General features: G+C 43.2%; 1 protein-coding gene across 1 annotated transcript; it reads right to left on the bottom strand.

Moving 5' to 3' along the window:
• Window positions 1–1,268: 1,268 nt before the first annotated feature.
• Window positions 1,269–13,587, bottom strand: LOC124308238 (protein krueppel-like). Its single transcript, XM_046770774.1, has 3 exons — window positions 12,381–13,587; window positions 9,560–10,250; window positions 1,269–9,366 (listed from the first exon to the last, which is right to left on the bottom strand). Exons 1-3 carry the CDS (start codon window positions 12,418–12,420, stop codon window positions 8,586–8,588), a joined length of 1,512 nt encoding a protein of 503 aa, XP_046626730.1. The 5' UTR covers window positions 12,421–13,587; the 3' UTR covers window positions 1,269–8,585.
• Window positions 13,588–21,774: the final 8,187 nt, after the last annotated feature.

Raw genomic sequence — 21,774 nt, 5'->3', positions numbered from 1 at the left:
GCGCTCTTTCTCCCTCTCTCCTCCCCTGCCCCCCGTGATTCAACCGGCTCTTACGGATGTGTGGAATCCTAGATTTTGGAAAAATTCTATTCAATGGGGGCAGCTGAATGCAGGTCGCAGGGGGGGATATGGGGGGTGGCTGCTCGACGAAAATTCGTCTGTCCGTTCGTTCGAGTGTGTAGTTCTCTGATGCCGATGCTGCCGCTGCTGTTGCTGCTGTTTCATGGAGTTGCGTGTTGCGTTTCGGGGAACAAGACGCAACGTGGGATGATCGGTGAAAATTTGTGCCACCTTTGTTCGGGGGAATTTTTCCGAACTTTTCACGAGCTGCGCAAAGTTTGACATTTTTTTTTTTTTGCTCTTACCTCGACGCTCAAACCGTCCCGTTTCGTCTACATTCTCTCGATTTTCAATACACGGCGTGCGTATCCGCACCTTTTGCATATCGTACACAGCGATAATTCTGCACCGGGTAAGGAGGCCAAGTATTTATGGGATGAAAGGGATTTTTACATGCATTGAACGACATATCAACGATTAAACAGTTAATTTTAATAATAAAAATAGTTTGACAGGTCAATTATATATGAATCGATGAAACATTCAATAACTGTTAATGTTTTACACGAAGTTGCAAAGACTGGGAGCATAATATATATATGTATATATATGTGTGTGTGTGTGTATGTATGTATATATATATATATATATATATACATGTGTGTATGTATACATGTATATGTAACATAATATTATATACACATACACATGTATGTATGCATTGCAAAACGTATGTTACAGTAATAAGTTTTCTCGTTTTTCGTGTATAATAATAATAATAATATATAGTATAGGTATATGATTTTACACCGTCGTAATAATATATTAATGCATATTTACCATTACATATATCTATTTATTATATATATACATATATACGGCTTCCTTATCTCAGAGTTTAAAGTTTGTTACACAACGATTATTAAATATTACTTATATAAAATGGTCTCTATCGTATATGTATATATATTTATTTAATTATTCTGTTTTCATTTTTTTCCCGTCAAATTTTTTCTTCAATTTTTCTTTCTCTTTCCCCTTCTTTACTTCGCTATTATTGTTATTATTATTTGTTACGATTATGATTATTATTATTACTATTATTTTTATTATTATATGAATAAAATTTTTATACTATAGTTTCATTTATTTCTATTATTTATTATTACTTTGCATTCTATCACCTATAGGAATACTAATTAAAATCAGTCTTGTGGTTGAGATATCTTAGGTGTGTTTTTTTTTTTTTTCATGTGAGGTAGCGTCATGTTCATTAGTAGTATACACCGTCAGTAACCACGCGAGTCCAATAAATCGCTCTCAATGCCTGTGATTTTGATTTCTCTGTTGCAACCTTTCAAAACTCGATCATGACGTTTGTTTTTCACTTCTCTTTTCAACAACGGTGAGAGGAAATATTTTGACCGGTGGTAACTTTTGCTATAAAGTATATGTATATGTATCATAGGATTTGTAGTATTAGTAGTAGTAGTAGTAGTAGTAGTAGGTTGCAGATATTATTATTCATTATTATTTTATAGAAACATATTATTGTTAATTTAGTTTGTTATTTATCATAAGGTCTGATTTTGTACCGTGTCTCGTTGCTTGCGAGAATTTGAACAGATTCGAGAAGCGTTAATTATTCATTTGCATTTAGTTATTGTTTCTTCATTTATTGGGAAGACGACCGAGAAATAATGACTGACTCTACTAAATTCCGATGCGAAAAAATGACAGTTCAAAATATCAAATGACAATTAGAGTATGAATCGATATTCAACAACTGTAGCGTCGACTGATCGTTGCTCCTTTTAGTTTTACTGGCAATAAATGAAAAAATTGCCAAGTCCAGCTGAGAAAACTATCAATTCTTCACCTTCGATTTAGGAACTGAGGATTGCGTTATTGAAATCAATAGTTAACATATCGTTCGATGATTAGTGAGGCTTCGACATCGTATGCATTGTACACACAACGCGTTTAACTTATCGGTTTTGCGTGTAAAATAGTCAGCGTTTCGTACGTGTTCAAATTCGGGCGATTAATCATTTATAATATTTATACATACGAACGATTATGTACAATAATGTACAGCAATGGGTTTTCACTGGCTCGCTATTTTTGTGGAATCAAAACTGAAACAAGCTTATTTCCAATGAAAATTTTACGCTTCTGTGATCAAACGCATCGTTTCTCTGTCCTGTCATTTGGGTCGCGAGTCATTGGCACATGAAATTTACTTGGTAAAGAAACTCGTTTCAGTTTTTTTCTAGATGTATTAAAAAACAGAAAAAAAAAACTGAGCCACTGGGAACCTATTAATTGACATTACTGTACGTACATATAGATATAATACTCTATACAGGATATATCTCGAGATATCTGTACAAAATTGCTAAGACTATTTACCCTAACGCCTAGTTATATACCACTTTATATATACCATACGTAGATTATGCAATGAAGTATATGCGTCACCGAGATCGTTGCGGGACCTAGTTCCCGAATGCATGATTTAATCTAAATTTAATCAGACCTATACAAGAATCTAATTTAACCATCAAGAATTTCATCGCTGTCGTTTGTTTCCTCGTTTTTTTTTTTTTTTTTGTATTTCTTTCGTTGCACCTAATCAAAACATACGGCGGTTCGTATGATTTCTAAATGACAGATTATGACAAAAATTTTGAAATTTCAGCGATGCAGTTTTTTTATCCCAGCATGGTAATTATAATGATAATAATAATAATAATCTACTTATAATTATCGACCTACCAGCTATTTGACACAAATACATATATATATATATATATATATATATGTATTATATATATACACATGGTATTTAAGATCAGAAGCCAACAGCAATAAAAACAATACCGATAATAATAGTAGTAGTAGTAGTAGTAGTAATAATAATAATAAAAGTAATAATATTAACATCATTTGGCTATTCATCCTTCTCGTTTTCTTTTTTCATTTCAACTTTGAACTTGATTATACAATAATATGATACATGCGGTTTAATGTCTTGTAACCCGTCCGTGAAAACTGTACGAATAACGAATCCGACGATACGGTACGACAAGTTGTGATAATATTAACTGCGTATTAAAAAATAGGAATCATTGTTTATCAGTTACGTTATAGGTATAATATTATAGTTTCAGTAGTTATACGTACATCAGTTATCGCGTGACTCGAGGAAATCAACTTTGCGTTATAGGAAATTTGCGACTCTTTGCTTGTTTCTTCTTCTTCTCAAGCTTCTTACGCGCATACATAATGTAATGTAATGTAACGCGTGTATAGGTAGTCAGTTATAATATAGTCATAAGTGTATCTCTCGTTGAGGCAAATTTTAAAATCAGTCGTTACGTTATACCGTGCGAATATAAAACCGAGTCCGTAAAACATTCAAGTCTTTTTCACAACGCAGCTTCAATAATTACGTGTATACCTGCATAATGACTTATATGTAATAATGACGATGATGATGATAATAATAATAATAATAATATTAATAATAAGGTGAGAAATAAATATAACATTCGACGTATAGAATAGAGTCTAGACTAGTCGTTCAACTAACATATTATTATTATTATTATACCTACGTATAACAATGCGATTTTTGGTAATACTATTGTTTGGCATTGTTTCCCCCTTTTTTCTCTATCAATTTCTTGGCCTCTTGCTATTTCCCCTACCAGTTTAGTCGATACTCTATTCTGCGCGCATACGCTATTATACCATTATACTTATGTTATATAGCTATAGTATAACATGGGAAACTTATCACTGTAATTTGCAATTCAACCTACACCACAAGTACCACACAAAATCGAATCCAAACACACAATCACCATGTGTAACCGTTTCGTTTTCGGTACGTAACGAGAAAAGTAAAAAAAAAAAAATACGAATAAAAAAAGAGAAACAAAAAAGAAACACCGACGAAACGAACAAAAAAACAAATACAAAGAAAGAAACAAACAGATGACGAAAAACCGGTTTCACCCAATTCCTGAGAAAACTTTGGACTAACAAGTAATTCGTTAGTTGTTACATGTACCGAAAAAGCGATGCCGCCGTCGCTATTATACTCCTGTTACTCGAAATAATTGTTATGCATATTATACGCAACGTCTGGTTATATAATGCAAGGTATACCCTGCATAGGCCTATCACGTGATAAATTCATTTCATACGACCGTGAAGGGTCCGCAGTTCGAATTAATACCCGCAGGGTGCCGGGCTACAACCCTACAAATATTACGATCGCACGGGGTCGCGATGCTTCTGATCCCCATGGTCACACGGAACAAAAAATATGTTAGATTTTACATCTGTGACGAATACGTGGACAGCAATTTCTTTGTAGCTTTTTTCGAGTTAAAGCAAACGCGTCAAGATCTACAAATCCGAGAAAACAAGAGTTAAAAAACCGATAGTGAGAGTTTCAATATCTTTTGGTAGATGTACCACAATTAACGGAGATTTTAGTTGAAAAAAAAATCCTGTCCATATATTCACCGAACAACAGATGAATAATCCATGTACGTTAAATTTTTTTTCCGTGCAGGCCTGTGACTGCTGTCTACCCATCTCGCCTCGCTGGCAAATTAATTACCGGCTAACTTGCGTGTGCCTGTGCGATGTATCTGTACGTGCGTTGTGTGCGATACGGAAAGAAAAAGTAAACGAAATTTTGACACGGTTCACGTTTTGACGATTTATTCGATTGAAAAATGTACCGGTTCTCAAAAGCTTTGAAACGCGTTTGCCGATCTCTCATTTCATTCGGAAAGTCAAGTCGCCCGGTCGGAGGGAAATAGAAATCTTTTTCAAACACCGCAACATGTGCGAGAGCCGTCGAGGCTGGACGAGAACCGAAGCTGAGAAAACGGGGAATACGAAAGACCCGAGACGAGAGGCGGCAGCTTTCCGTTTCTCCGCCGACGTCAGAGTCGTGAAAAATGAGTGAAATCTTGGCGTCCTGCGGAGATGCTGCGAGGTTTTCCGGCGCAGCATGCATGGAGTGAAAGTTTCGGAATACAGAAACGGTTTGCGGAAAATGAGATCAGCCGAGGTGGGGCGAGTGCCTTCGGTTCTTCGTCTACCGGAGACCTGCGAATCGAGTGTGCGGAGCGGAAAGAGATGAAAAAGAGGAAAGAAAGGAGAAGAAATTTTTTTACAATCGCTGCGACTCGAGTAAGGATTATCCTGGCGTAAAGGGATGAGGATCTTGATCGCGACCGATGAACCGAGTCGAAATAGGTACGAGTTTTTGGGCGCAGGCGCGAGCGAGACACACGCGTTATTGTGTTTCGTTTCAGGGGTATATAACGCGAAGGTCCTCGAGGGAGGTTGAAAAGGTGCATCGAGGCGGGGGAGATTTTTTCCCTCTCAATGTTGCGGAGTGCGAATTTGAATCCCCGGATTCGGCGTTTCGCGGGAAAGTATGCTTTTTCTACCTGCGGCGCATCGCGATACGCGGGAGCTCGAAAATGAAAGAACATTATGGCTGAGGTGGGCAAACGGGTAGCTCCTGAGCGTTTCAAACGCGATACTCGCACTAACCGAAACGTCCTTTGTGCGGCGCCCGGGCGAAGGATCTGCCGAGGATCAACAGGAACGACGGGAAAAATGAGAGCGGCACGGCGTGACCTCGTAGTTGGCAGTTTGGCTTTGACGGAAATTTGCATGTCCCGGGTGCCTCGGTATGCATAAATCACCGGAGTGCAACCGACGGTCGAGTCGGTAGTTCTAAAACCGGTGGGGGCGAGACGCGTACCGTGTAAGAAACGTTAGAAATCTACCTGTTTGCGCAACACAATGACCCGCGTTTGACCTTGAATCGAAATGATCCGTATGGTCGGTGGGATATAGCCTCGCAGTCGAAACCGAACGAACGTTCGTTTGCATTTTCAAACTCCCGGGGATTCGATAATTCGACGAGATTTTCGCATTGTATATATTTATATATGCAAAACGGTGCGGAATCGACGCGTAGATGAACGAGAATCAAAATACGAATGAGTTTCCATTTCGCCACGTAGAACCGAGAGAAACAAACGATCGAAAATCACGTGTCAAAATCTGATTTCAGACTAAATTTTCTTACATCGAATAAAATATTGTACACGTATGCATATATGTACATGACGAACAGTGCGATGTGTAGTAAAAAAATAAAATAATAATGGTCGATTTCAAATATATGTACATGTATTTCAACAGGTTCTTGGTTTTTCTATTCACGTTATTCTTTTATACACATACAATGTTAGGAATCGTACATATAACAACACGGCACGCTAGCCAGGCAAATAATAATAATAATAATAATAATAATATAAAATAAAATAATTATAAATAAAGATATTAATAGTATACATTTATATATAATATAATAATAATAATAATGACAATAGTAGTAATGATATAGTGTAACACAAAGCAGCGACAGTCGGACGACACAGACAAAAAAAATTCTTATCAGTCAATACAAATCCCAAATTGTGGCAACTACCATATGTATATATATACATATATATATTATAATATCATAAATCGCTAAAACGCCGACGAGGATCGTTTCGATTGTTTTGTCGTTTTTTTTTTGTTTTTTTTTCGTTTTGTCGAAATTTTTGATTTAATTTTTTTTTTTTGGATTTTTTTGGATTTTTTGTTCAAGTTAATTTTGAATCATTTCTTTGTTTTGTTTCTTGTTCGATAAGAACGGAGGAACGTCGATCAGCCGTCCTTCGTCCCTCGCTACTTTTACTGTCAGAGGAACTTGTATACCAGAACATTCATTCCTTCTTTCCTATATACTTATTCATCTCGGTCTCCCCCTTCTAAATATTTTTTTCCCATACCTATCGTCATTCCACTTCCCTCATTATTATACTATCCCGTTAGACATTCTCCAACCGTTTTCCGCGCTATCACTATCTCTCTCACTCTCTCTCTCTCTCTCTCTCTCTCTCTCTCTCTCTTTCTCTTCCTCTCTCTCTGAATTCGCTCATTTCTCTCTTCCCACGCACACAAGCAGACACGCACATATTTAACACCGAAACGAGATCAAACACTCAGCCAACTAACTATACAACAACTACGTGGGTGTGTGTGTGTGTGTGTATGTGTACATATGTATATATATATATATTTATATATATTTATATATATATATAAATATACACGCGTCTCGTATATACATACCTATGTACATCAGGCTCTGGCCAACTAACTACACGTACTCCAATAATATATAACCGTTCAGAATAAAGTCACATACTTTGCACGCGAGTTACGCGCCTCTACGTATGTATAATGTGTACATATATATATACTCGTAATATTCTAATATATACGGAACGTCTGTCCCTGAATTAGGGATTAGTAGTTCAGTTATACGAAATTACGTGTATAATTCATACACATTATTAAATCGGCTAACATATAGAATATGTATAGCGTTACACTTGTATAGTTTTTGTCAGTTACTCGCGAGATGGTGGTACCAGTATAGTATCGGTAATAATGTTGTTGATAGTAATAATAATAATAATTATGACGATAATAATAATAATAATAATAATAATAATAATAATAATAATAATAATAATAATAATAATAATAATAATAATAATAATAATAGGGTGATAATAAAAATAGATATAATATGAAGCCTCTTAACAGTTATTATTATTATTATTATAGTGACTGTGAACCGGTGTAAGGAGTGTGTGGCTATTTGTATTCGATACATAATATTTCAGGTATTGCGCATTGTAGTTTATGGTATTAAGTCGTAGACTTAGGATCGACGGCAAGGAAAAACAAAAAAAAGCATCAAAGGATAAGAAAATGTAAGTAAATAGAGTTAGAGAGAGAGAGAGAGTGAGAAAGAAAGAGAGATAGAAAAGAAATGGAAATTCAATCAACGCGGTAAACTCGTTAATATGATACGCATATTACAAGTGAAACAATGAAATGATTTAAACAAAACATAACCGAGGGGAATTTTTTTTACTTTTAATGTTATAAAGTGTACAACTTTAATCGTTGAAAGTGTAAAAGAAAGTGCACAGCGTTCGTAGATCGCAGCGGCGAATTTTGACACAATTGTTTTACAGGGGCCATCCAAACATTACGTGACGCTGTTGTCCGCCATTTAAGCCCCCCTCCCCCGCATCACACATCGTCCCGCAGTTATTTTACTTCCCATCTCGAAGCGACGTGATCTACTTCGTTCTCGCACCTCCTTATATAATACGATTCAAAATCTGTTAATAATATGACGGACAATTTGACTGTACGATCAAAAAACAAATAAATATGGATAAAAAGAAAGAAAAATAAATAAATAAACAAAAAATGAACGCGAAGCGTCACCGCCTTGGAGCTCGACGTGTGATATTCGAATGACCCCGTAACGGTATAATAAGCGAATCGCGTAGCGACGTAGGTGAAACTACGTACCCCCGTTTGGTCGTTTAGTAATTGGATCAGCACTAGGAACCTTTTCCGACGCCGGCACCGGAACTAGCCATAGAACCGGGGAGGTGATGGTGATCTCTGAACTGCCGGTTCTGACGAAGGAACAGGGTGCTGGGACTCGCCTCGGAGACGTCTAGTTCCTCCTCGTCGTCGTCGTGGGGAGTGTCGCTGCTGGGGCTCCGACTCAGGGGCGAGTCGCCGCTGCTGTGAGAGTGGGAATGGGGCCGGTGGAGGCCCGTCGACATCGAGAGATCCTCCGGCTCCGTCTGCTCCGGTATCCCGATCTGTACCCCCGAGAGGTTCAACGGCATCGGAACCGACGTGTCCACCACCGGGGTCGGTAGTTGTTGGTGGTGGAGGGCCGGCCGGCGGGCCGGAGTCGCGGCCGATTTCCGCTGCGGCGTAGCCTCCGGTTCCTCGATCTCAACGTCTATGTCGATGTCGATCTCCTCGTCGAGGTCGTCGCTGGCGAGCGACGGAGGCTGGGACCTTACAACGCCGCTTACGCACTTGTGGTGCATGAGGTGATGCCTCCGTCTGAATCTCATCTGGCAGTGCTCGCAGAGGAACGGCTTCTCACCCTTGTGAACAAGGAGATGGGCCTTCAGCTGATTCGAGTCGCTGAACTTGGAGGCGCAGAGCTCGCAGGCGTACGGACGCTCTCCCGTGTGCACTCGGAGGTGCCGACGCAGGTTCGCGACCTGAACGAATTGACGGTCGCAGTGGCTGCAGTGGTACGGTTTTTCACCCGTGTGCAGACGCATGTGGGTCTTGAGGTGGTGGTCCCTCGTGAATCTGTAACAGGTAAGGAACGAGCTGGTCAGAGAAACCGAGACGGTCGATCGTTATCACGGAGAACGAGTACAATAAACTGTCGCTCGTTGTTGCGCCTACCGTCAAAGCCCGAGTGCCTCGCCGAGTGTGCGACGAGTGGTCGTTTTCGATTATCGAACTCGAAACCGAGGCAACGAAACGAAGCGTAACTCACCTCTTATGGCACTCGAGACACTCGAATGGTTTCTCCCCCGTGTGAGTTCGCTCGTGGTTCTGCAGGACGTGCTTGTATCCGAAGGACCTCGAGCATACGCCGCAGGTGAAGACCTTGTCCCTGGTGTCCTTGCTGGCCTCGGGACTTATCGACGTCGGAGGACTGAGAGGCGCCGAGCCGTCGACGGAAAGAGCGGCCGCCTCCGGCTTGCTTCTGGCGGCCCGCCTCTTCGCCGGCTGGCCTTTCTTCGTTACGCGGTCCGCGCTGCTGCTGACGACGTTGTTGTTGTTGTTGTTGGCCGTCCGGCGGGCCGCGGACTTGGCGCTTAGGGCCGGCGAAACGGGCCCCTGGGGGTGGTGGAGGGGCGAGGGAGGCGAGGAAGCCGCGGGAGGTGCCCAGCCACCGAAAAGCGTCTGGTGGTGTCGGTAGAGCGAGGGACTCGCGGCCAGGGTCGCGTGCAGCGAAACCGGAATGCCGGCGGCCATAAGAGCCGCGGTTTGACTCGCGGCCAAAAGCTGCTGCGGCGTGAGCATGGAAAGACTGGCCGCCGCCGCCGCCGCTCCCATCCCCGGGAACATCGAGGATGTCGTGTTGTTGTTGTTGTTGTTTGTGTTGTTGTTGTTTAACGGCGGAGACATGGGCTGCTTATCCGAGTCCTGTTTCATGTCGAGGTGCTGGCCGGTCAGGAGTCCTGGAAAGGAGTAAGAAAAAGTGGCGGAGGTCAGAAAGGCGCGTGTTGCACGATCTTCCCGATACATCGCAAAGCGTCGGAGAGGACGACGCGGGAGGAGGTCGAACCTCGTTGCCGCGTCTCGACGCACGGAGGGGAGGGAGAGGGAACGGCGTCGCGGCGCGCCGCGTCACAACACACACGTCACTCACACGTGGTCTGCACAGGGCTGAGGAGCAAGAGGAGGAGGAGGAGGAGGAGGAGGAGATGGAGGTGGGGGAGGGAACCGCGAGAGTACGGGAGGAGTAGTAGAACTCCCATTCACCCAGTCGCGTGTGTGCGCCCTACGTTCATTCATCCGACGCAACTATTCACACCAGCGCGTCGCGACGCGCCGCCTCTATTCGAGGCCACCGACTCGGTTACTCGCGCACGTACGTGCGGCCAATTCCCACTATCCTGCCCGCGAATATTTCAGATAGAGATGGATGGTTTATTTATACCCGTCAAATGTTGAGTAAGGCATGCGGAATTAGATCAGTCCCGAAGAAGCAGTCACCCTTCGTTATCTCAGAAACACGATTCTCGAAAAAGCCGCAGATATTTTCCGGTGATACGTATACGAGTAATTATTCGCCTCTTCGTCGGCGTCGTCTCTCATTCGGCGAACGTTTCGCCCGATATCGTTCGGTGTCTTGAGGGTGGAAATTCGCCGGGGGTGACGTCGCGCCTTGGAACCTCTAACCAACCCCGATCGCTACGCGGCACCGAGGATATTTCATCTCGATTCGCGAGACAGATCCACAATATGCCGTCGGAAGAAAGAAGAGGCAGGACGGAAAGAATGAAGAGAAACCGATGAAATGTATCCTCGTAGGTAGCCGGCGAAGCAAGAATGCGGTTGACGATTCATCGATTGTTCGATCGATTGACGCGAGGCATGAATTTTCAAATCGCGCGCAAAAAGACACTTCGGCACGCATCGCTTGCAAAGCGTGCGACTGTTTGGATCGTGAATTAGGCGGGCAGCCATGTTTGCCCTGGCGAGCGTTAATTAATGTGGTGCTTAGGGCCGCGTAATGAGGCTCGTTGAATCAATAAGGGTGAAGAGCGGAGAGCGATAGGGCGTTGGGGGGATGAGGAGGGGGAGAGGGCGAAGACCCCTCCCACCCACCTCGCTGGGTGCTTTTGCCCGCGAGAACGCGCGACTCCTGAAGCTTACAAACGGCGTTTCCCGGCAACACGAGTTTCGACCCGCCCTCTCGTTCACCCTCACATTTTCCCTCCCACGTCTGGATGTATAAGTACGGATTTTACCCCACGGTTAAACCCTCTGTCTCGCGTCCTGCAGTGCATCCTTTCCCTAATTGGTCTTGTGCAATTTTTTTTTTTTACCTTTCCATGCTTCGTTTTCCTCTCCCTCTCTCTCTCTCTCTCTCCTCTATCACTCTTTCTTTCCAGGACTCAAGTATTTCTTTCAGAATTTTGTTCCATTTCCTTTGCCTTTTTTACCTGCAACAACGAAACCTGCCATCTTTTAATTATACCTCACCCTTGATTCCGGGAAGGATGGATACTTTTCTTTCTTTCTTTTTGATCTTTTACTTGTAGAATTGACGCAGAATTCAGCAAGATGTAGAACAATTCATCACATTATGTAAGCTGTTATAATCAAACACCTGTACCGATTTCATTCTTGGTAATTTTATAACGTCTCGATCTCCCGACGACAGTTCTTTCCGCTTAATTTCATCAATTGATTCCGCAGCCCCGCGTGGATCGTCACTTCTGCACACAAATATCGAAATCTCTCTTCTTTTTAATTGCGCAGGCAGTTTTCAAACGTTGATACGATCGCTTGGCTCGATGAAAAATAATTAGCAACGTGTATCGCTCGGGAGTAAGGATCGTGAAAAAACTCCTCCTAACCCCGTGTAAGAAAAAAAGATACCCGGAAATTCGTGCGCCGGCAATTCGCAACGGATCGTGAGTTTGGCCGACGGCAACCGCAGGAAAAAAAGCGGGAGGGGAGGGAAGGAAAATGGGAATCTTGGGGGCGGGGAAAACAGAGGAATCCATGCGAAGTATTCTGAAACAGCGGGAGGAATCGCGGGAAATGGATAGATAATTTCCAAGAGTCCGTGCTCCTACCTGCGTTGATCTGTGCCTCCTGAAGATAAGATAATGCCATTCTACGCGACGTGACGACGTGTTGTCTCCTTCTCACTTTTCCACTCCATCCACTCGAGTAGCCCAAGTGCGAGCCTCGGGTATCACACAGAATAATAATACGATTTGTTGCACTTCACCGGTCCCTGGTTTTATTTTCGCTTATTCCTTCTTGTTCTTCCTTTACACGGTTTATCATCCAACGAGGTATTACGTGTATGTGGACGTGTGTGTGTGTGTGTGTGTGTGGGGGGGTGTGTCTGGTATCTGTATATATATATATATATATATATATTCTATTTTTATAAATATTTATATAATATATTATTTATCGTACGTAGGAAACGAAAACACGTAAGTCTCAAATAATCAGCGTTTTCAAGGAACTGTCGAGTTGCGGATATAGTTTGTACATTGTCCTATGCACAATGTATCGTGATATAATGTACGTGTGTACTCGGGCTTGTTACACCGACGTTTTTCTCGTTAAATTGAAACAGTTATCGGTTCTCGTTGTTGTTGCACTCTGTACACGTAACGCTCCCACCGTACTTCGTTGTTACATTATTCCTCATCGGGTTTCAACGTGCTCGCGATAACTTTTTTAAGTGAAACGAACTAATTACCGTCAAAATATCAATAATTAATAATCAGTCTACGACAAATGGTTAATGTATATCTGAGGTAGTGTGACTGGTCAGTTTTGGTAACGTTGCATCAGGTCCGACGATTCGTCTCTTTTATTTATGTATTTATTTTTATCAATCTTTAAAATTGCCGACCATCTTCGGTCGCTCTTCTCATCAAAATCGCCCAATTGAAATTCGTCGAATTTCCTCTTTTGCTTCTCGTGTTCCTTGCGTATAGTATATTATCGTTAACATGACAAAAAAAAAACATGTGTGTATTTTTTTGTTTCAGTATTAGATTGGTTTAGCACATTTTATTTATCCGTAAATATTGAACGTCCGTACTTCGTTTATTTTTTCTTTTTTTTTAGTTTAGTTTACATAGTTATAAATTAATTTGAATTTTGTTTCGTCTTTATCGAAATCCGTTATTGTTATTGATATACTCGGAAAATTCTTTTATTCCCTTGTCCGATTTTCCGCAAATATTTTCATCCTGTACACGAATGCGTCTCGAGAAGTCGAGTCACGAACAACAACTACTCTACGAACGACGATGTTCCCTCGGGCTGACCTAACCCAATACTAACTGACAGTCGCCTCGCGCTCGCTGTAGTCAAACAGCCCCCACCCCAACCCTCGGCGCGACCCCCACCACCTCCACCGACGGCCTCCCCCTCCGCTGCCCTTCGTCCTTCGCCGCCCTTCTCTGTTTTCCTCGCCGTTCGTCCTCCGCGCATCCTCCTCTTCCTCCTCCGGTTTTCCACCCCTCCGACGAATTCATCCCTCATGGGCAAACAACATCCCCGCACGAAGGGCGCTGCTGCTGCTGCTGCTGTTGCCGACGCTTCTGATTCTTCCGATTCTTCCGCCGCGTTTCACGATGCGCGCGTTTCTTTCGCGGCGGTCGCTTCGACGAGTAACCAGGCTCTTTTAGAAGAAGGATCGACTTACGAGGTTTTTACTGGACCCGCAGGACGCGATGCGAATCCGTTTAGGATCGATCGGATCCGCGGTTCTTGAAACAAGGAGAGAAAATTTCTAGGACTCGCAATTTGTACCTTTGTACGGTTGATCGGATAAACGAACCGTGTTAAATTTATAGGGAATTTATGCCAGAGTGATGAATGATATCTCAAAATCACGCAGGAACGTTTTTTACCCCCGTAATCGTTGGAAGGATTCCGAAGCTCTTGTGCGTAATATAAGAAAAAAGTGTCATTCGGATTTTATTTGCCTACCTCTGTCGTTACAAAAGCGTAACCTAAATACTTGTAGGAATGTTGCAATATTTTAGGCATAATGTCGGACGATTCGCGTGCATTTGTTGCTGAAATATGCAACGTTTGAGATAACGCGATGGATCGCGATTGTTGACAGCAGGTTGCTTCGTACATTGTAACGACAATTCTACACTGTGTAAAATAATTACGATTCGCACAGACGCATAGACTGGGTACTTACGGCCGACGGTGTTCTCTTATTTCGTCGTATTCACGTCTACGGGTATATTCCCAATAAAAAAATTGATCAACCCGAGAGGGTTTTATTATGAAATTATAACGACGGTTATGAAATTATAACGCTGCGGTAACGACGTGCCACGTCGTATAAACGGTGCGTGTAGAGCGTGATTAGAGTACTTATGAAAAATAGAATTATTATTCAAACGACGCCGCGGGAATCGGTTGAGGCCGAAAACTCGGATTCGGACCGTGCGTTGAAAATTTCACTTTGGATTTAATAAACGCATACCCGCGAGCTAATGACGATGTCGTTCCCGGAGTACATAATACGCGCTTATTTCCGACGGCGATGTACTTGGCCAGTCCAACACCGATCAGCCGCTTGCTCGTGTGCGCGTAAGTATATGAGATAAACTCTGAGGCGAGGTACGCAGGCAGGCAGGTACGTATAATGGCGACGCGTGTGTGTTGTTCGAAACTCTCGAGCGCTTCAAATTAGGCCCGTAAAATTAATTACGTAATTGCCTTTGACGCGAGCCCGTGGTTCTCGTAATGTTCTGAAATTGAAATAAAGCGACAGATTTTTCGAACCCGGTGCAGAAGGAGAATCGCTTCGGGCTCGGAAAACCGGCGAGCTCTCCGCCTTCGTACTCGAGACTCCGCACCTGTGGAATAAGAAGAAGCTCCACCGTCCGCTATTACCGCATGCATGCATGATTTCCGAGCCGGGGAGGCTGAACTCTGTACGTTGTACGGCTACTGCATTCTCTAGTAGCAATTACCCTCATTATTTCCCGATACCCGCCCTCCGTAAAAACCAACTCGCTTCTTCCACGTGCCGCGGTCTATCACTCCGCAACAACGCACGACACAATGGATCGCACATTCATCGTCCGCGGTTGTAGGCGAAGCCGCGGAGTGCGTCGAACCTGCAACCTCACGTGCGATCGAGGTGCACTTTTCTCAAACTTTCATGCATTGTTATATTCATTTTTCATCACGCTCAGCCGAGATCCATGCACGCGTCGACCGCTGAGGCTCGTGAAAAAGTACGGGAGCTAGGAATCGACGTTTGTGAAACCTCATGAAATATGGAAACGAAATCGGTGAACCGTGGACAGCGAGTTTATTTCCCTACGTGTCGCGTATCTGCCTTAAATTTTATATCCAACCAATGCAAATTGTTTTCCTATCTTGTACCTACTGCGCGGATTTTGGAAAAGTTTTTTAAAATTATTAACAGATTTTCGGGGAGCCGAAAATTTCGATTAAAATTATTTACTACTCGATTTTACCCAATATACCTGAATAATATAGTTTTGCGTGTGTGTGCGTTTTCTTTCCGTTATCTTCGCAAAGCCTCCGTGAATTTGAAGACGAGGCAAGAGTGTTGTACCGAAAGCAACGAACCGGCGACGAAATTTGAATGGGAGAGAAAAAAAAAAAATTCTCACCCCAAGTTGATTATCGAGGCGTGCGCTGTGATTACAATATGTGATTATTCGATATCCTTGATTTGACATAAAGTTCGATGTTCGAACTCTGTATATTTGAAGCGAGGAGAGAGGTTAAACACAAGCGAGGTAAGGTAACGAGGCATTGAATGGATAAACACATCCGGTGTACATTGTAAATTGTGATAAGGAGCGTTACATGTTCATTCCGAAATCGCGACCTACCCAATACATATGGATAATTTTGCACTTTGTATGAATTCAATGCATGCCGATGAGCTGAAGCGCGATTGTCAAGGCAGGAAATTTGAATTCAAAAGAAAAACTTGGCCTCGCGATCTATTCTTAACCCGTGCTCGCATTTAACTCGATCGCATCGGCTGTCACATTAAACAGACATTATCCTCTTTTTGTTTAAACAGAACGCTTCGCCTCTGCGAGCTGCAGGATGCCCAGCTAATTCTGCCGATCGCGGACGCAGATTTCGTTGGTGAGTACCTAAGGCATCTCCGTATATTATTCGCCAAAAATTCACTCCGTAAGCTATTTCGAATAAACGTGATACGAGCAGCACAATGTGCCTGGAACAGAACTCCCACTGTTCCGTTTACAAGGAGGCGGCGGCTAGCTGTTCGCCGTTGCTCCTGTTTCGCCCTTCCCCTGCTATTTCGCCACCCCTTCGTCGTCCCTGCAACCAGGTTTTTGGGGTAAAACAGCCTCTCTCTCTCTCTCTCTCTCCCTCCCTCCCTCCCTCTCCTTCTCTCTCGCTTTTTCTCTCCCTCTGGTCGCTCACCTGCCCGCGGGCGTGCGCTACTCGTGCCCAACGTCAAAAAACTCACGAAACTTGGATATAGAGAACAAAAAAAGGCGGAAAAAACGAGGAGAGAGAGAGAGGAAAGACGTGCGTGTGTGTGCGGAGTAGAACGACGCGCACCCCGTCGGTCGGCTGTCGCCACCGCAAACAGAATAAAAACCCAATTCTAAAGTGAATCGTAAACCGAAATCTCAAGTACCGAGAGTATTAGACATCGACAATAGTTCCATTCGATTTCGCTTGTTTGACGATACGTCCTCTAATGCGAAACACTTCATTTTTTCTCTCTTTCATTCAATCTTTTACTCCTATTCTCCTTATTATGCTGTTTTGCCTCCTCTCGGCCTTTTTTCCTCCTCTCCCAGCACGATGCTTACTTGTTGAGCTCGTGCCTACGCTTTGCAAACTCCCTTACGTTATACGGCTACTTTCAATTGAATTAGAAGAGACTGCGACAATTTTTTTTTTTTTTTCCACTACACATACCTCTTTTTACCCCCGAAAGTAACTTTTTGCAAATAGCTTCGAGGAAAAGATAAAGCCTGCGGTATGTCGGTCATCTTATACATGTAATGTATAACGGTAGTATCCAGACAAATATTGGTGAAGATGTTGCGTTAATTTTCAACGGTCTTTCGTTTACAATATTTGGCTTAATTTTCGCAACGCTTTTCAGAATTCACTTGCTCATAAAGCGAGTAATTGCAAACGTCGATTCCACTTGGCCTCACAGTCACGCAGGGATTTTATTTTTTCTTTATTCTTTGCTCGTGTTTTTTTTTTTTTTTCTTCTTCTTCATTTTCTTCTCTCTTTATTATTTTGTTTTTCATTTCACCCTCTTTGGAACAGGATCTTATTTCCTTCGCTCTTCGGTCCCGTTAACGAGCGGAGAAATTGTCAATTAACCGTTCGTAAATGAAAATGTCTTTAATTACGTTGAAAATCTAATAAAGAAAGACTTGCGAATGAGGTGCAGAAGAGAGGGGGGTCAAGGCTGAGAAAAGTACGAGGGACAGCGAGCCTTGGACCGAGTTGAGTTTGGCAGCGGATGGAACGAGAGTTTAAAGTGAAAAATATAACGAAGCAAATAACGCCGCGCCGAGAGAGAAAGAGAGAGAGAGAGAGAGAGAGAGAGAGAGATGAAGTGAGTGAGAGTGAGAGAGGGAGAGGAAGGGGGAGGGGGGAGAAAAGTATTCAAAAAGCGTGAAAATTTAAGAAAAAGAAAATGCCAGAAGAAAACAACCAAGACAACGAAAAAATATAAAAAAATCCAACTAAGAGAAAATCGGAGAAACGTGAAAAACAGAAATAAATAAGTGAAAACCGGGAACGAGAAACGGAAAGTGGGCTTAGTGGGGATGAAAGACTTTCCACAAACAATCTTGACAAAATATTTTGAACACTGTTCAGGTAAAACGTTCCGCCCTCTGTAAATTGCGATATAATATCCCCGCTTCAGGCCCTATAAACCCGTCACCGCGAATGGGGCAAAAAAGCCTTTACAGTAGCATATATGCTCTACTACAGAGGACCGTCGGATTCGAAAACGCACAGAAGGACCGTTCCGTGAAACGTCACCCCGATAACAACCTTTTCGAGGATCGGACAAGACAACGTCGTAGGGGGAAAGAAACGACGAACAATCGTTACGCAATTTCTGAATTTCATTTACGACAACCGGGCAGCGGAAAGCCCAGGCGTACCTGTAAGTTGAAGAAATGCGGGACGGCACGAAGTAACTGCACAGCGGGGGATAAGCTGCAGTACTTAACGATGGTAATTACGAATTTACAATGACCACCGGACGGGCGCGTTAGCGTGGCTCGAAAACACTTTTCCATTCTCTTTGTAGTATTTAGACTTACATTATTATGTCTGCTACCTGCTCTTTTGTGCCCGAGGCCCCCCGGGCTCTTAACCCTTTCGTCCGGCCATTAGCCCCGGGTATTTACACATAATGCGACACAGAGGTGGCGATTTCGGCTCGCGAATGCGATGCTCTTCACCACATGCCGTCGCAGTGCGACATCCCGAATGGCGAGATCTTGGACGATTCGAAAGCTCGCTCCTTATATTTGGGTATACCTGCAATTGCGCAGGAAGATTCTCTACGACGGGGGGTGCAATTGAGGCCGTCGTTTATTACCCTTTGTACAGATCTGGAGCAAAGTACGCCAGGACACCGGACGAGCCTCAGGGATGACGGTTCCGCTTTCTCGTAACAATGTTCTGCCGTACTGGCTGTTGTAAAGTGTACCGAGTTTTAACTGTGGCACATAAAATATTTCCGGGTGCGTGGTGTAATAAACGAAAACACACTAACCTGACTTTCTTCGTTTACTGCACCATACGCTCAATGTTTGTGTTGCCGGAACAATTTTCAAACGCGAGTAAAACTTCAAGAATCACGATATAACTACACAAAAATTTACCCCACAAATTGACCCAAATAAAAATTTCAAGCCCTTATGAATTGGTTCTCTTCAAAGTTGGGGCTCGTTGGATAGTACAAACAATCTCCGACCAAATTATTTGCCAGCGGGGCTTTACCGCTTTCGATTATTATAAATTATAGTATATTTTCACGAGTATTCCGGATTTCTAATCACGCGTTCATACACAAATCCGTCCGAGAGTTCACAATCACATCCACATGCATACAACAAGTACGTAAATGCCTGTTTATCGTCGCTTATCATCGTTGTGAGTTCCATTGTTCACGGATTTCTACCCAGCTTAACCATCGAGCCGATAGTCGGTAATCGGCTATTTGAGCACGGCGATTAGTAGGTCTGACCGGTGTTTAATGACCTAATCGTTGAACGCACACGAGTCGTAAACCTGTCATCGGAGATGAGGAATTTTCGTGCTTTTCTTTGTCTCTTTTTTTCTTTGTTTTTATTTTGATACAAACCCGTTGAAGAAGAGGGATGAAACATCATTTTATCGCTAGTATGTATTACTATTTAATCCTTACATTCTCCCGCCTAATTCCATCACTCATATTATTCCTTTTTTTCGCATTCCTTTAGACACTCCGGTCCCCGCACAAATAATACAATATCCACGATCGGTCTTTGTGGTATCGGCACTATCAGTTTAGTGCCGCGAGGTGCAAAGTTTAGTTTATGTCGTGGATCTTTAAACTTGGAGTAAATATTTAATTAAAGTCGGGCGCCTGTTCATGGACTCGAAAGAGGAATAATATGCCGCACATTGGCTCGCCGACTCAAAAATTCCGCAGTTGATACAACCTCTAAACTCAAACATCAGAGCCGATGTATCGTCGATTTACGTCTATTCGACTCATCTCCGATTTTCCAAACCTGCGCTCCAACATCAATCGGTCAATATGTGTATTGTGTACGTATACTCACGTTGATCGGATGCGTGCAATAAATCTCCCCGAGTCGATCCGACGCGTATCGCCTGCAGAAAGTTTCTTCAGGTTATATTGTACCGTTGGTAAATAATAATCACGGAAAAACAATTAATGCAATCGGTAACCAAGCTCGTTAAACGCTTCACGCGTGCTCGACAACTTCAGAGAGAAGCGAGTGATCAGCTTTTCTGCGAAACAGTTGAAACATGTCTTTCGTCTTCGCTTTCTTCGAGGAGGGTATTTAACGAACGATGCGGCTAGAAACGGCGTGAAGCAACGAAAGCTGAAGCGAGGGATCGTCAGACTCGCGGCGCAAGGCGCGCGCCACTTTTGCCAAGGCCCTCGGGATTATCGAGATTATTGTTGCCCGGTTGTTTACTCCTTTTTACGGGAGGTGATATTTTTGGAAAGAAACTCGGGAACACGTAGCGACGTTTACGAAGGGATCAACGAGGACGTCGGGCCTTAAGCCACGTGGCTCTGCCGCACGGTATCGATGCCTTTGGAAAAGAGAAAACTGCGCGGTGTCGCGTTTTCTCGACGTTACTTACGTTCGTTTGCTTCGCGTTGTTATCGAGTACCGATTAACCAGATCGACAAAGTCTGTCTGCTTGAAGTAAAACGGCGCCATGGATAAAAATGGAAGTCGAAAAATGCGACGAATATAATAACGCGAGGCGTCTCGATAGCCGTGAAATTCCCACGGGATATACTTGCATCGTCTCGGTTTCTACGACAAACGATTTGATCCTGCCTCGGCGCTGCGCACACTCTCTCTCTCTCTCATATCTCATCTCAAAATCTGATCTAACGAATTTGACCAACGGTCGATTTCGATACATTGCGCATCGGCCGCCTTTTTTTGGCCTATAAGCAACGAAACGAATCAATGCGGCGATCAGTCGCCGATATCTCAATCTCGAGTGGACGGTCTTTCTCCAAAATGTCTCCCAACGGTCTTCTTGCAGACCAAAAAACCCAACCGCCACTCGTCGCACGGTATGCAAACCAATTTGATCACGCAAACAGGATCAGGAAATCGCTGCAATAATCTCCCGGGAAGCATCGAGGAGATCAGCTATATTTCTTTCGTCAATTTTTGCCCCAATTTTTGCAGAGCTTTAAACTTACAGCAAACTCGGCGAACAGATTAGATTGTGATTCGAAAGGTACGCGTCTGCGGTTGAAAAAAATGTCTCGTTTCGTCGGTTCCCGTTGCCGAGGAAGTTACATTTGAGGTATAAAAAGTGTCGCTGGAATTTTTTCCTCTTCTCCCAAAATAATTCTCCGGAATGAAAAGAGGATCGTAAAAACCGTGCGGCGAGTGTGTCGAATACCGAATGCGTTAAGTGGTCGCTCCAGAAACGGTAAGCGATTAGTCAAGCACGGTGTTTAATTACGTCCGCGACGCAATTCGAGGCGGAGGAGAAGGGGTCGGTTTATTTCATTTTCCGTCCTGTTTGGCTCTTGTCTATAGAGATAGTCGAGGCAATTCGAAGAATATTTGCCTGCAAGCCGAGGCTCGGAGTCGTCCGCGGGCTACTTGATAATGAGTTTGTTTGTCTGTTTGCCACTCTGCGATAGTTCGGACTTCGTGACCGTCCCGGTCAGGCGTCGGGAACGAAGAGAC

Source organism: Neodiprion virginianus, chromosome 6, assembly GCF_021901495.1.
Source record: "Neodiprion virginianus isolate iyNeoVirg1 chromosome 6, iyNeoVirg1.1, whole genome shotgun sequence".
Taxonomy (NCBI): Eukaryota; Metazoa; Arthropoda; class Insecta; order Hymenoptera; family Diprionidae; genus Neodiprion; species Neodiprion virginianus.
The sequence above is the reverse complement of the archived record's forward strand: the minus strand, read 5'-3'. Positions and strand labels throughout refer to the sequence as shown.

Bases quoted from the DNA above. Each gene is read 5' to 3' on its own strand.
- LOC124308238 (XM_046770774.1), bottom strand. From the start codon at position 12,420: ATGGCATTATCTTATCTTCAGGAGGCACAGATCAACGCAG. The intron at 10,251-12,380 runs GTAGGAGCACGG...ACTCCTTTCCAG, and splicing joins GGAGGCACAGATCAACGCAG to GACTCCTGACCGGCCAGCAC. The intron at 9,367-9,559 runs GTGAGTTACGCT...TACCTGTTACAG, and splicing joins TGTCTCGAGTGCCATAAGAG to ATTCACGAGGGACCACCACC.